We start from the raw sequence: 14,590 nt of genomic DNA, 5'->3' as shown, positions 1-14,590 counted from the left end.
ATGTATATNTTTAATGTCAGGATTCAATTTTCTTTATTCACTTCTTTTCATTTCAATTCCATTTCTTCCACTTTGTTTTCTTAGTATCTGACCATATATTGACCAGGTTCCTTTTCTTTTTTCAGTTGGGAATGTCCAGTTTGGTGTTTTTGAATACAATCTATCTTTGTTTTGTTTTGTTTTTTCCACAATTTTCAATCAATGCTGCTCTTATGTAGTGATTCCCCAAGTTTTTATCTACTTTTCATTTGTCATATCATAAATTGGTATGCCAGCCAAAATCTTTCAATGTTAAAGTCCATTGGTCTTTCATCACAAGTTCATCATCTGAACATTAAAAATAATGATGTAATTAGATCCTCCACATTTTCAGTGAATCCATCACAGTATTCTATTTACTGTTTTTTATGAAAGAATAGTATAAATATACGTACACGGATACGGTATTGGATAAAACTGAATTAAGTATATTAGTCCAACCCTCGAAAACCATTCTAATATTTTATGTGATCTCCTGGAAAAATTAATTGCCCACCCCTGATATAGATATTCGCATTTGCACTTTTTTTTTTTCAAAAAGGCAATGTCCGGAACGAAGGAAATGATAGATGAAAGTTCGTATTGCTCTATGCCGGACTTTGTGCTTTGTTCTGTTATTCCTTCTTCTATTCCCATGTCTCTTCAGATGTTTGCCGCATTCAGAACAGAATTAAACCAGAGCCGGAGCATACGATCGGTCATACGGGATTGCCTGATGAACTGCTGCACTCATTTTAAAAACCAAAAACCACTGTTGTTTTTTTTTCTCTCAGCAATAACAACGCCCAACACATCAACAACAGAAAGTTCATTTCTTCATCTGTGATATTCGAAACGGCTGCAGAACGTACTCACACAGCTCCTTCTAACCTTCATTCATCATCTCCACATTCCTCGGTAATTACCCATTTCTACCATTGGAATTGCAAGTTGCGTACTTTTCTTCTTATACTGATACTCTCCAATTATTTACCATTTTTTTCTTGCGATACTTATAATATTATCAGTTTTTATTGTTACAAAGTAATCTTAATTTTCTCACCATACCTTAATTACTATCATATCTTAATCATGGTTAGAACAAGTCGGAGTATTGTCACACTGATCAACTACTTTATCACCTTGCTCTTAAAAATAAAACACTCACCTGTCACCTTTTATAGCATGATTAGTATTTTAAGCTAATTAAACATTCCCGTAAAAACTTGTTCAATACGGTGTAATTGATTAGACATTCAGTTTTTTTCCTTTTCAAATCGCCATTATTCTGTTATTTATTGTTATGTTATCGCAAAGAGAGAGAAAAAAATTGTTGCGCAAAATATTTTTTTTTATTTAGCGATCAATGATCACTTACAAAATGCTTTATGCAAATGAAAATTTTTATTTAGCCCAAATGCGACTGAATGCTTTCTGTAACTTTAACTTCCAGTGATTACATATACTCCTTAAAAATAACTTCGTCGACTCACTTATGGACTTTAAATTTTTGAATTTTTGGTAGTTCAAAAATTTTTAGGGGCCAATCAGTATTTGTCGTCCCTTCTACTCATCATTCTCTCTCATCCCTTATTCGAAACTTTTACTTATTAAATACTGTGAATTTTTTCCCAAAAAAAAAGAATGATTGAATGAGTTGGGTGATAAGAGAACTTTTCGACCGGTCGATCTTTAACAGCTGTAGTTTTCGCAGGTCAAATGTTTTGGATCATTTTGCAGCAATACACAGATGACAAATCACATGCTGCATTAAAAAAAAAAAATATGCAAAAGAGCAAATGAACAAGTTCTGACTAAGGAAAAACAAAAGATTTTATTGAAATAGAAAATAAAGATGACATTTTGAGCGAAATATTAGGAAGGGAAGAGATGCCACAACTGGGATTCGGTTAGCATAACTTCCAACAGTTAAATTGAAATTTGTAATTGCATCTCGAGATAACAGGAGAGTGAGACAATCGCAAGCGTTTTGAAGCCAAATTACTTTGCATTTTTGGTGATAGTTCGTGTTGTTTTAAGTGATACGCAACAGGTAATGCTTACGACAATCTGTTCACAGCATCCCCATTTGTGCTGATAGATTCTTCATCTTCAGTCATTGTTTTCAGTTACTGAAGACATCTATACTTTCCTTTTTTTTCTTACGAAAAATCAAATACTTCGAGGAATTCCAAGGCGGTGAAAATTAAGACTAAAGCTTAATTCAGAAAAGTGTTTTTTTCGTCGGAATGTATCAAAGAGATAGAAAAGGGAATATAATTTAATGCTTAGTTCAAACAATAAAGCAAAATGGAGCAGTTAATTTTGATCTTTCATCCGTGATAACTAATCATCCAATCCATTATCAAACTCAGAGCAGGCAGCCAAAGGGTTAAATATAGGTTGATATGAGTTCTCCATCTTTCAACTTTACTCCACTTTTCTTACTCGGAAATACCAATGGTATTGTTACAATCACGGGTAATAAAAAGGAAAAAAAGGACTATCTTGTGAATAAATTAAGCAATTCACATATGGCAAACGTTGAACGAGAATGAATTCTAACAAATAATACGTAAACTGATAAGCTCTTATGATAATTATTCTTTAGGAGATATACATTAGAAACATTTGGATCAGTAGAGTTAACCATTTTTGATTAAACATGTACTGTAAATAAGAACACATGCTAATTATGATGGATCACTGACCAACAACAACAAAGATGTATACCAAACGATCCCCTTTCATCTAATTTCTGATTACTATAATTATTGATATAAGCTATCTGACTCTCATTTTTGCAGAACGCTTACTGTACTTTGAAGCTCAAGGACGACAATTACTTCGAAACTATTTTGAAAATAAAAAAAAAATCAAAGAAAATTTCAATTTTCTTTTCGAAAGTGTTCGATTCTGATCTGCGGAATGAAAATAAGTTAGAGAGTGGGACATAAATAGACCTTTACAGCGGATAGATGTGACATAACTACAGTAATTTATTTTCTGATCCTATTTGAAAATTGATTACTCCTATATTTTGCTCTTATTATTAACAAAAATATGCCCATAAGTTGTTTACAATGATAAATCAGAAATGTCGAAAATGATAAATTCTTTTTTGACTTATGCTAAGCTACGTCATCTAAATTTTCTTTCCACAAGAAAGCTTCGGGGAACGTAATAGGCGTACCGACAAATCACTGACTAGATGGTGAAGGTAAAAGAAAACTTTCCAAACTTATCAGCAATGATCTAAGTTGTTAAAAGATGAAACACTGGAGCGAGAAGAAATGAACATCATGCAGTATGCAGTACATGATGTATGCATGCTACCTTGCAGAATCTGCAACAATCAAAAGATATTTGGTATGTGACAGAAAACTAATTAAGGGAAGTTAAAAATGTGACTAATGCAAGGATACGAGATATGAAGTTGGTATGGAGTGTGAACAGAGAAAGTGTCAATCGTATCGTAATAATACTAATTGAAAAGGAGGAGTTATGAATATAGGTAGATAATCAGAAGCCATTTACAACAAACATAACCAGACCTTAAAACTGCTGCAACCCATTGTTCCTAATATCATTTATACTTGGTGCAGTCAGTTCCCATATACGGCTATCGCGACATCCTGTCTCCTTCTTTTGTTCCCCCGCTAGAATCGATGACTTCAGTATTTCAACGAATTTGCACAGCTGCACTTTCAGTTATTTACAATGGTAAAGGACCTTCTCGTAGTGGATATGTGTGTGAATGTGTGTATGTTTGTATATGTGTCTGATAGTGTATGTATGTATGTATGTGTATGCGTATGTATGTGTATGTGTATATGTGTGTGATGTGTGTATGTGTGTGTATGTGTGTGTGTGTCTGTGTATGTGCATGTGTGTGTATGTGTGTGTGTCTGTGTATGCGCATGTGTGTGTGTGTGTGTGTGTGTGTGTGTGTGTGTGTGGGTGTATGGGTACGCGTACTCAGTGTTGTGTACTTTATGAAATTGCAGCATTCCAAAAAACGCGAAATATTTACTCATCCGGTGCTAGACCATCCCGTCGGTCCTTCCATCCTACCGTATGGACTGCTGCTACTCTCGTCAGGCGGAATATTTTTGCAACAACAGCGCGAAAGAAATTGCTTTCATTTTTCATTTTCTTCTCCATGCAATTCACTTATTTCTTGCATTTTCAATCGAGGAATTAATAAATGAGGAAAGATTTGGTGAAATTTTCCGGATTTAAAAAATTCCATCAAAATTTGGTATGAAATGATGTCAATCAGTACATTTGACATTTACGAAGGAAAAAAACATGCTGGGCGTAAATGTCGCACCGATAGCATCGGATTCTTTTTTATTATTGGATGTATATTTCTGCATTTCTTTTTTCTTTTTTTTGATCCCAATATATAATCGAGTTCTCCTGTTAGATTAATTTAGCTGTTCCATCAATTTACAAACATGAAAAGAAGTAGTAGCATTGCTACTTTCCCACTTTTCAATCTCAATGTAACATAATTCCATGGAGAAGGAATATTGCCTAATGCCAGAGAAAGATGCACGATTCAGAGCGGTTTCTAATCTAACTTTATTTATCATGGTTAGATTAGAAACCTGTAACAAACCGTCCCACAGACTAAAAAACTGCCTTATAGTCATATAATGTCGAGAATTTAGTAATAAACTTCCAAATGCAACTGTGGGAAATTTTTATTTTTTGCATCTTGCAGTTTAGCACTTGTAATGGAATGCCACGGATGTTTTATTATGTATTGATTTATTCGCTTTTACGAAAAGAACGAAGCTACGGAACACCTTTCCGACTTTTTTAGAGGAGGAATTCCTCTTGAAGAAAGAAACACCTGTTTTAATCATGATAATATCAATTATCTGTAACTGCTGCAATAACGACTGTTATCACTATGCTTATCATATATTTGACACCATTGTTTCCCACATTTTAAATCATTACAATCTCAGTCTACCTCACTCATATTCACGAGGATTACTTTGTATTCAATCGATTCTGATCCTGTTTCTTTAAGAGTTTCTCCTTCCCTTCCACTTCCAAATATTGCTTCCCATTGATAGGACAATAAAATCCCTCCATCTTATTTGATGTAATTTTAAAAATTTAAACTGAAATCGAAAGGTGAAAAGAGACTGTGTAAGAAGAATTGGAATTGAATTATCTCATTGCAGTCCATGAAGTGCAAAATAATAAGAGCAAATTTTCAATCATTATAGAGCAATGACAAATAGTGAGAGAACGGAGATGGCAGAGAAATGGAATTTGTTTAAAGTTAAATCAAATATACGATTAGAAGTTCAAGAGAGCACAAAAAAAGAAGCAGGGCACGAAATGTCATTCTTGTTCTTTATTTCGTTCTTGCGCCTTCCAATGATCGTTTAATCCTGCAAACATTGACCGTTCGAAAGTTCCCAAAATGTTGAATATGTCGATAAATAGACATTTTACTTTGCCTTTCATTCCTCAGTATTACTATATTGCTATAAATCGGCCATTGCAAGTATACATCTGGGACAGTCCTCCCTCTATATAACAACAATATCGGAATTTTGGCGACTTTCGTCTATCAGTGTAACAACAATGTCGGGATGACTGATCAAAAAAAAAGTAAAGTAATTGTGGGGTACGATAATATTCATAATATGCACTTTTGTTTATCCATAAATAAACCTTTGTTTCCTGGTAAAATGAACTCTTTTTGAATATCACCAAGGGAATGGAAAAGAAAGTTGGCTTACATAAAATAAGACAGAACTTGTAGAAAATTCCCAGCTTACCACATTTCCTTCTTTCAAGGGTCATTAATTTACTCACTGACCCGTCCTTCTTCACCAAAAAGTTCACCACTAAATTCCAGAAATTTATGGAAAACTTTCCAATGTCCTAAACAGTTGAAAATAAGTCTCAAATAGATTAAAATTAGTAGGCAATGTTGTCCTCTCAATACTAAAACTGTGTGCGCTATTTATACATCTGCCCTTGTTATCCCCAAGTTGATAAATAGCTAGCACATGGTTCAGTTAATACCATTTAAACATGAATTCATTCATTTGCAAAGCATAACTTAGTATTCAATAAGAACATATCAGTATCGTCTGTAAAAAGGTCCCATTCACAAAAAGTAACTAATTAGTGATAGTCAAAATCACTAACTTCTTTCTAACTTTTTAAAAACGATGAACTGATTCTGGACTCTGGATTATTGATGAACAGACTGAGATGATTATTTATGGTGAAGTAATTTGCATATCGGTTCGAGTATATTCCTGATTCTTACATTTATCCCTTGAATGATGTTGCGAAACGAAATTTCATTTCTGTTTTCGGTATTTTTATTTGACTTCCTTCGTTTAGTCACCTCTTTTGAATTAAGTTCAAACCAGTGATCTTTGATTATCTGTTGAAATATTTCCCGATTGATTGAATAAAAATGATTCACACATAATGCGATCGGTATGGAAGAAATATGGTATTGGAAAATAGGAAAAAAAAGGAAAAGGAAAAATGTTGCGGCATCCAAAAACTATTAATTTTTATGGGGAGGAGACATTTCGTTGAATACACTCTTTTCTGTTCAATTACGATTCAGTACTATGAGCACCATCCTGCTTCTATCATGTATAAATCGGTGTCAGTCGAATCTTCTGAAGCTGTATGCAAAATACGTCATTACTATGAGTCAGATGCGCATGTGGAACATTCTGTAATTTGCTCGTTAAAATTGTTCGGCAAGATCAATTTCATCATCAATTTGACGTTGACTTAATCGTTCCTTCAAAACAATACTTGAGATGAATTTTGATCTTACAAAAATTCACTTGCGCTTGCCTATTCACAGTTTCGGCATCAGTCTTAACTGTATCTTAAAAAAAATGAACGAATTCTCTGGAGAATGTTGAGTCATTCAATGCACTATACAGTCATATGACATATACCTGGCACTGCATTTATAATTTCCATCAGTCGGGGGAGCAGTTCAGTCAGTCTTCATCACTTCGTCATCAATTCCTCTTTCAAAAAATTCTAATTTTTCATTTCTGCCTTGTAAGTAGCACTTATAAATTATTTGTTGCATGTTTCTTCGCCTTCTTACATTTATTTATTTATTTGTTCTTCTCTTGTCCATTTGTAATTTTCACTTTTATATCATGTATTTCTGTTATCAATTAACTTTTACTAAATCATAATTGCTGGGTCTCAGAAATTTAAGCAATCAGAAATTCCTAATTTCTTATTTTGCACTTGTTAATGTCTTTTTGAAGACAATGCATGTGTAAATTTGAAGGAAAGAAGAAAAAAAACATAATTCATAATTCAATCAGTTTGACAAAAAATTCAACAAGCCACGACTTATTCAAGTTTTTCATGAAGCTCCCAGAAACTACCCTATGGATATGAAAATGTTCAAATCAAACTGCTTAAAAAATTTTTCTTCTCCAAAAAATTCAGGGATTATTTTTAAAGATCCAAAAAAAAACTAAGCTTGTTTTGCAATTTTATGAATCATGTCATCAATTTGTTACTATTTTAAAGAACTTATTCAAACTTTCACAGCTTTTTTTGGAAATAATTTGTCAATTTTAGTTGTCTAGCAAAGATCATGAATACAAGTTGAAATTACCACTTCTCATCTTTGATTTAAACATAATTTGAGAGAAAATGAATTGATTCTTTAAGGTAAAAAGCATAGTATTAAAGATAACACTATCGATTAATTTCAAGAGATATCTGAAAGCGGAATATGACTCAGTTGCACTAGAAATTTTCAACTGTCGCAGTTGCAGTTGTTGATATCGTATTTTAGGAAAAGTTGGCAGGAATAGAATAATATAAAGGACAGGAAAACAACCCCCTTTTCAATTGTGTGTGCATATTCGTAATGTCGGCTTCCAGTTCTTTCCTTCTTTTTTTTCCTTATTCCGAAACAAGCGAAATATGAATTAAGCAGTATGTCGCTATTGCGAATCATTATTCCGCCATTTATGATATGGTTTGATGTACCTGACTATACGCAAATTTTTTAAGCCCAAATTTCTGTTTTACTTAAACGAGAAACTCTAACATTGAAAATTTGTTTCAGCTAAAATTTTAGAATTTCCTAACGAAAACTAATGTTGTTAAGTAAATTTGCATGTATAAATTTAAGTAAATCTGCGTATCATTCTTTACAATTATTATTTGTGTCTCGCTATGATAATGATTAGTGGAAATTTTGTCTTCTTAATTAATCAATAATTAATGATCCACGTGATCCGCATAATTTACACTAAAAGCATTCTATGCAGCATTTCCATTCATTTCAGCCATTTGAAGAGATTTCGACCGATTTCACATTGCAAGCTTTCCATTGGATTCAGAATCTTGAACTTGAAACGTTTCATTCGTAATGGATATATCAATAAGTCAAGGTGGAGCTACATCGACAGCCGCCAGTGATACGACCGATTTTTGTGTTGTATGCGGCGATAAAGCAATTGGGAAGCATTATGGTGCTGTGGCTTGTAACGGATGCAAAGGATTCTTCCGTAGAAGGTATTCCGTTTTCAATAATCTGCACAACCAAACTGACTCAATCACAATGTGCATTCTTTATAACCGGTATTCAAAACACACGTCACTGCCACTTCCCATGAGTTCTTTTGTTTCTTCCTATGTTCCACGATGACATTTGTTTTCGAAGTGTTCAACTTAAGTTTGACATTTATTCATTTCATTCATTTATTAAGAGCCATTCGCAATAAGAACCACATGAACGACATGTACGCTCTTTCTCGATATTTGCGTCAACTGAATAATTCAGTTCGCAAAATATTGCAAACCTTCTGAAATAAAGTTTTAATTTCCCAACGATCAAACAAAGTTTTGATGAAATGAAGTTTTAATTTAAAGTTTAAATAATGTTTTAATTTTCCAAGGATAGTAACAGCCCACTGGCTTATTAGAAAAATTCATGCTTCTCCAAGTTCCGGAACTGGTGGAATACAGAAATCAATAAATGTCTAACTGCTAGTAGAAGCGGTATGCTAAATGCAATAAACATGATAGAAGCTTGTGAAATTCTAACTGTTGAAGGTTTATTTCAAGTTTCAGAAAATTATGCCCTAAATATAGACTAACTGGTCCTCATCAAGATTTCCTTTTTCATTTCTTTAAAGTCTTGGGAATTAAAACTTAGCTATCACATTTTAAATGGGAACTATCCTTCATGCGATGGTCAATTGGTCATTTTGCTCATGTGCTACTATTGTAACCTGTCATATATTTCAAATTCCATTTGCACACCTCATGTAAACTGCCATTTTTAGCGTTTGGCAAAATCTGCAGTATACATGTCGATTCAGCAAGCAATGTAACATCGATAAGGATCATCGAAATGCATGCCGATATTGCCGTTTTCAAAAATGTCTAGCAGACGGAATGAAACCGGAAGGTAAAAGTATACATTTTCGCATGATATTTTCCATTTTTAGTTGAAAAAATTTTTGAACTTATTTCTGTGCAATATATATCTTTAAAAGTCTGTCTCGTTCATTTTTGTCCATATCATTATCTATTATCATAAGTTAAAATCAAATCTTAAAGGTCTTACAGTATATTTTAACTGACGTCCCAATGATCAAAATACATCAATGCTTTATCAGAAACTTTTCAAAGCACTTTTTGTCATCATTTCCGTAATATATTATTCGATTGAAATCGTTCATTCAATGAATGAAAAAGAAATATTTGTCATTCACTGTATTGTTTATTTCATTGTAATTTACCTAAAATAGACGTTTTGCAATGTTAAAAATAGTTCTCTTTTTATGTCTTTTCTGAAATCATTTCAATATATTTAAATCAAAATATTTCATAGTAATTGTATTTTCAAAAATTTTTGCCATCTATTTCAAAACAAACTGAACTTTGACCCAATCGATAATACATTGTAATAAAAGGTTATATATATACTGCAATATTACTACATTTGTAATAAAAGGAACAGTACTGCTAGCGTGTGACAGAAAAGATTTAAGAAACTGTACGTGGTGAAAATACACTAATGGTATGATTTATTCTAGCAATCCAGAATGAACGGGATCGTATTGGTAGCACAAAACGAAGTCGTAAAAGAAGCCTTCCAGCTCATCTACAACCAACATCAACCAGTGGAGATGGTAACAGTGATTCCGGTAAGTATTTCACTTCTTGGAAACACGGAGAAACTCACGTAACTCCCTTTATTTCGTCACTTATTCACTCGCGATACTATTCATGAATATTTGAAAATTATCACTCAGATTATCATTATTAACTTGCAGATGATGCGCCATCCTCAACGCGTATTGAGCGACGCTACAGCGACGATGAAGCAACGACAGCAGCATCACGTCGTCTTGTAGAAATGATTGTGGATATTGAAAGTAGACTTCAAGGAAATCAGAATATCAATAATATTCTTGGTGGCGAGGGTCAAGAGAATAATAATTCCCGGCAAAGAAGTGTATCGCTAATGATCGGTTGGGCCAATCTTCTACATCCGATTCCCGAATTGCCATTCGCTGATAAGGTTATTTATTTTCTTTTGCAAAAGCTCTTTCTACCATCCAACATTGATATTTTTCTGCTAGTTATTATTTTCAAGTTTTCAGGTATTACTACTGAAACATTGCTCACCAGCATTCTCACTCCTACATACCGTTCAGCGTTCGCTTCCATCTACTCATATCGTACTTCCTAATGATACAGTCCTAACCCTTACACCCTTTCATTATCCTGATCTCGTTGCTGCTGTAAGTCGGATCTTGGATGAACTTTTGACTCCTCTTCGTCGTATAAATGTTGAGAAGGCAGAAGTTTCGGCACTAAAAGCTTTGGTATTGTTGCATCCAGATGTGGCAGGCTTAACTATTATGTCACGTGAGAAGTTACGCGAGGCACGTGACGGCGTACTGCGTGCCTTGTTCACCTACCTTAAGCAGACTTTATCAACTGGCGATACTTCGGTACGACTCAGCAATTTACTCCTCATTATCCCCTCCTTATATTCTGTCGCACAAACACTTGCACAGAACAATCAACTTGGTATCATTTTCGGACTGACCGACCAAAGTCCTCCGTCAAATAAACACGTCACTGGCATGAGCGATTGTATTGATGAGCATCGTGATGTAAAGAAAGATCTGAACAATTTATCAAAAGAGGGTAGCAATGTTTTGTTCACCAAAACACCAACTTTGCTTACCAATTTAATAACGAGCCAAGCCATTTCCACTCATAACTTGCAGACCACAGCAACGCTAACAAATCCAGTTACTCTACCGGTAAGTTCATTTTATTTAACTGATTTTGAAAACTGATTCAAGATAGCCGAATTTCATGCTATCTGTTTCTTCGATGAATGACGGATCTCGATATCCAATTGATTTAAGCAAAGTTACAATTTCATTCGGCGACATTGATTGAATTAGAAAATTTTAATTTTCACTAATAAGCTATTTCCACCTCTGTCGTCAACATTGCAAAATTGAGCATTTCCATCACAACATTTTGGACTCTAGCTCTAAAGGATTTTTTTTTTTTAAACTAAACAGTCTTTTCCTTGAAGAATCTTTCCGTCAAAAGAAAAAATAGAAATTTACTAAGTTTTTCCACTTAATACTTCTCCATCTATCTATTTACCTGTCCCTTTGCCTATTCATCAGCCTATCTATCTACCTGTATATGAGAAATTATAGTGAAATTTTTGGACTGTTGTATTCAAGCAAGGAAAATAACTACAGGAAATGATAGCTAACATCACAAGTTTGCCAACTTTCATTTGCACTTTTCGTGGCACTTGAAATTGGTTTCATCCAACTTTCCACTACTGCAACAGTCAACGCATAGAAATTGTCTTAGAATGGCGTTGCTGATATAATTGTTAGTTTTTTCATTCGCAGTACTGATTATTGCGCTTTTGTCATCTCCATCTTCCAGTCATTTTAATGTAATATTTAAGAGGTATGTATTATCGTTCTCATGCCCAGCTCCATGTTACTAATTTTTACGAATCATGCCATTCTGAACTCTATTAATTAATTATCACAGTCAACTTCTTTCTGTCACGAGAGAAAATGAACTTTGACTGATTGTTGAATATTCCGATTTTAGCTGCGATACTAAATTGCAGTATGAGAAGAATTCAGTTTGATTAATTCTGATCTTTATGCATACCCTTCCAACAACTTAAGTACAGTACCTTCATCGGAAATGAACTTTTTGAAAAGTTTGGAAAGTACTACGAGATTATCTAAAACCAATGCAATTCCTCCTTCTTAACAGTGTTCCAAATTTATATGTAATCTAGGAAGCCAGAAATTCTGATTGTAAAATTCAAGAAATCCTTGCACTCTGAATAGTGCAGTTCATAGTGACGAAATAATGTTTGTTTGTAAAAAATTGTTTTGCAACTTGCAACATAGAAGCTTCATCGTTCATGACATTTCCACAAGACAACCTTTGGTAAGGGAGATAGTGCCTTTCCGTAAAATATCCTCAAAATCATGTAAATTTTATTCAACGGATAAATAGCGTCAGTTGTCCTTCTAGTATTACAACATAAGATTATCAATTATGTGATTAACTGTTTGACCAAACCAAAATGGAATGTATTATTCGTAGCACTTTATGTGTATTTATTACATGAACCATCTGACATCACAAACTATTGTACAACAAGAAATACTGAGGAAACAGAATGGACCGATATAACAAATGAGGGGAAATCAGTAGTGTCGTAATTGATGGTTAGAGATAAAAATAATCACTACTGCTATTAACAAGACCTATTTCTTTTTAATTGATTTATATTCATGTTCAAAACTCTATTTAAAAAAATCGAAATTCCAAAGCTTAAAAACGTATTGAAATTCAAAAACTCAACAAAAAACACATTCGAGCTGAAATTCAAGTTTAAATTTCGTTCCATAAAGTTATGAGCAGACTTAGTGATCCTCTCTAGTTTGTGGTAGGAGTTAAGTTTAAAAATTGCACTTCATTAATTTCAAAGCAACAGTTAGAATTTAAAATAAAGGATATATTACAAATGCAAGCAATATTTAGAAGTATATTACTATGATACAGAGATACTCATAATACATTTCAGGATTTAGTTACAGTTTTTTTCAGCTACTGACATCATCAACGTTACCGTTGCAAATGAAAATGTTCATGACCTAAAAGCAGCTGAAGTATTTCAAGAAGACATATCATTCTAACAAGTTCTCATCAGTTTTCGAGTATTTATTCATTTCATTTATTCATTAATTTTACATCTACTGTTGTAATCCTTTCTACGCGTTCTAGAGTAAGCAGTCCATTTAAATTGGTGTAATTTTCATGTTAAATATTATGGTCAAATTTCAAACTGTGTACAAATTTAACTTCGTAGACATAGCAAGCAAGCAGCATTTATCACAATGTATGTAACCCTACCTTCGACATTTTCTTGTGTATGAATTTTTATGCCAATTGGCAGTTGTAATTCGTTCCCTCAATTTTATTAATAACGTATTGAGAAAAATAATAAACACGATCTTCGCAACTCTCCTCTTAAATAATTTGGATGACAGAGTTACTTTGTTCTCTTCATAATTCACCTCCTCAATCGACAAACGAACTTATTACCAAATAAAATTTAAGAAATTTCAAACCACTTCATTGACTACTTCCCATCTCTGATCATTATAATGCCATTTGTTGTTCATTCTATTCACATTTTGTTGAAAAGAGTATCCTCTCATTGCTTTAATATTTATGAAAGCAAGTTATAATGCTCTTCCATTATAATAACTTCTTCATCCTTCTAGAATCAAACTCTCCTATCCGCAAAAAAAAAGAACGGCGCAGAAAATGAAAGCTTTTACAGTATGAAATTCACATGATCCCACGTCAAACAACAAGCAAGGGTTTGTAGACTCAACGCATTATGCCACATCTGTAATGTATGAATTTACGTAAGCACCTACCTTGTTCTTTCATATCTTTTCCCTCCTCCAACAATACCACTTCGTATTTTCCTATCCACTTTCTTTTTCGAATTCTCGGCGCTATCTTATACCATGATATACAGTTGTTGCGTGCAGGAAATTTAACCGATAAATTGTATTCCATTTTCGGAATATGTCACCAATATATTCTTGAAAAATTATATTAACAAATGAGATAGTTCATTTTTTATCGATTCTGTTATCCAAAATTACTGACATCATTACGTAGCAGGTGAAAAGATCGCTCATTAACATGGAAATTGCAACTCGATATCCTGTCCACATCAAGTGATCAAGTAAAAGGACGTCTGTCATATCCCTACATTAAGTAAGTATCTTGCAAATCCAGTGCCAGTGTTTTTTTTTTTTGTTTCCAGTCATGTGCTTCCAAAACATTACTGACAACCAATGACCAAGGGTAAGTTAAACAAAAAATGAGGCAAAGGGAAGTCTATGTACTTTTTTTAGAAATTTAAGTGCCGTGAGAACAAATCCATCAATCAGTAGCCGATGCTACATCATTTATGTGTTGA

The 14,590-nt window shown here is 33.5% G+C and overlaps 3 protein-coding genes across 3 annotated transcripts; 2 read left to right on the top strand and 1 right to left on the bottom strand.

Annotated features, from left to right (window-relative positions):
- Positions 1-256: 256 nt before the first annotated feature.
- On the bottom strand, positions 257-675 carry LOAG_07551 (hypothetical protein; the record flags this gene model as incomplete). Its single annotated transcript, XM_003143084.1, has 2 exons — positions 257-327; positions 435-675. 2 exons carry the CDS (start codon positions 673-675, stop codon positions 257-259), a joined length of 312 nt encoding a protein of 103 aa, XP_003143132.1.
- Positions 676-3,327: 2,652 nt separating this feature from the next.
- Positions 3,328-4,229, top strand: LOAG_07550 (hypothetical protein; the record flags this gene model as incomplete). The annotated part of the gene is made up of 3 exons (XM_003143083.1): positions 3,328-3,387; positions 3,624-3,767; positions 4,026-4,229. The coding sequence occupies 3 exons, from the start codon at positions 3,328-3,330 to the stop codon at positions 4,227-4,229; spliced, it is 408 nt and encodes a 135-aa protein (XP_003143131.1).
- Positions 4,230-8,434: 4,205 nt separating this feature from the next.
- On the top strand, positions 8,435-13,254 carry LOAG_07549 (nuclear hormone receptor family member nhr-14; the record flags this gene model as incomplete). The annotated part of the gene is made up of 6 exons (XM_020447470.1): positions 8,435-8,580; positions 9,354-9,478; positions 10,110-10,220; positions 10,350-10,597; positions 10,680-11,351; positions 13,198-13,254. The coding sequence occupies 6 exons, from the start codon at positions 8,435-8,437 to the stop codon at positions 13,246-13,248; spliced, it is 1,353 nt and encodes a 450-aa protein (XP_020302303.1). The 3' UTR covers positions 13,249-13,254.
- Positions 13,255-14,590: the final 1,336 nt, after the last annotated feature.

This window comes from Loa loa, assembly GCF_000183805.2.
Source record: "Loa loa unplaced genomic scaffold supercont3.11, whole genome shotgun sequence".
Classification (NCBI taxonomy): domain Eukaryota; kingdom Metazoa; phylum Nematoda; class Chromadorea; order Rhabditida; family Onchocercidae; genus Loa; species Loa loa.
Note: the sequence above shows the minus strand (reverse complement) of the source record. Positions and strands in the feature narration are given on the sequence as shown.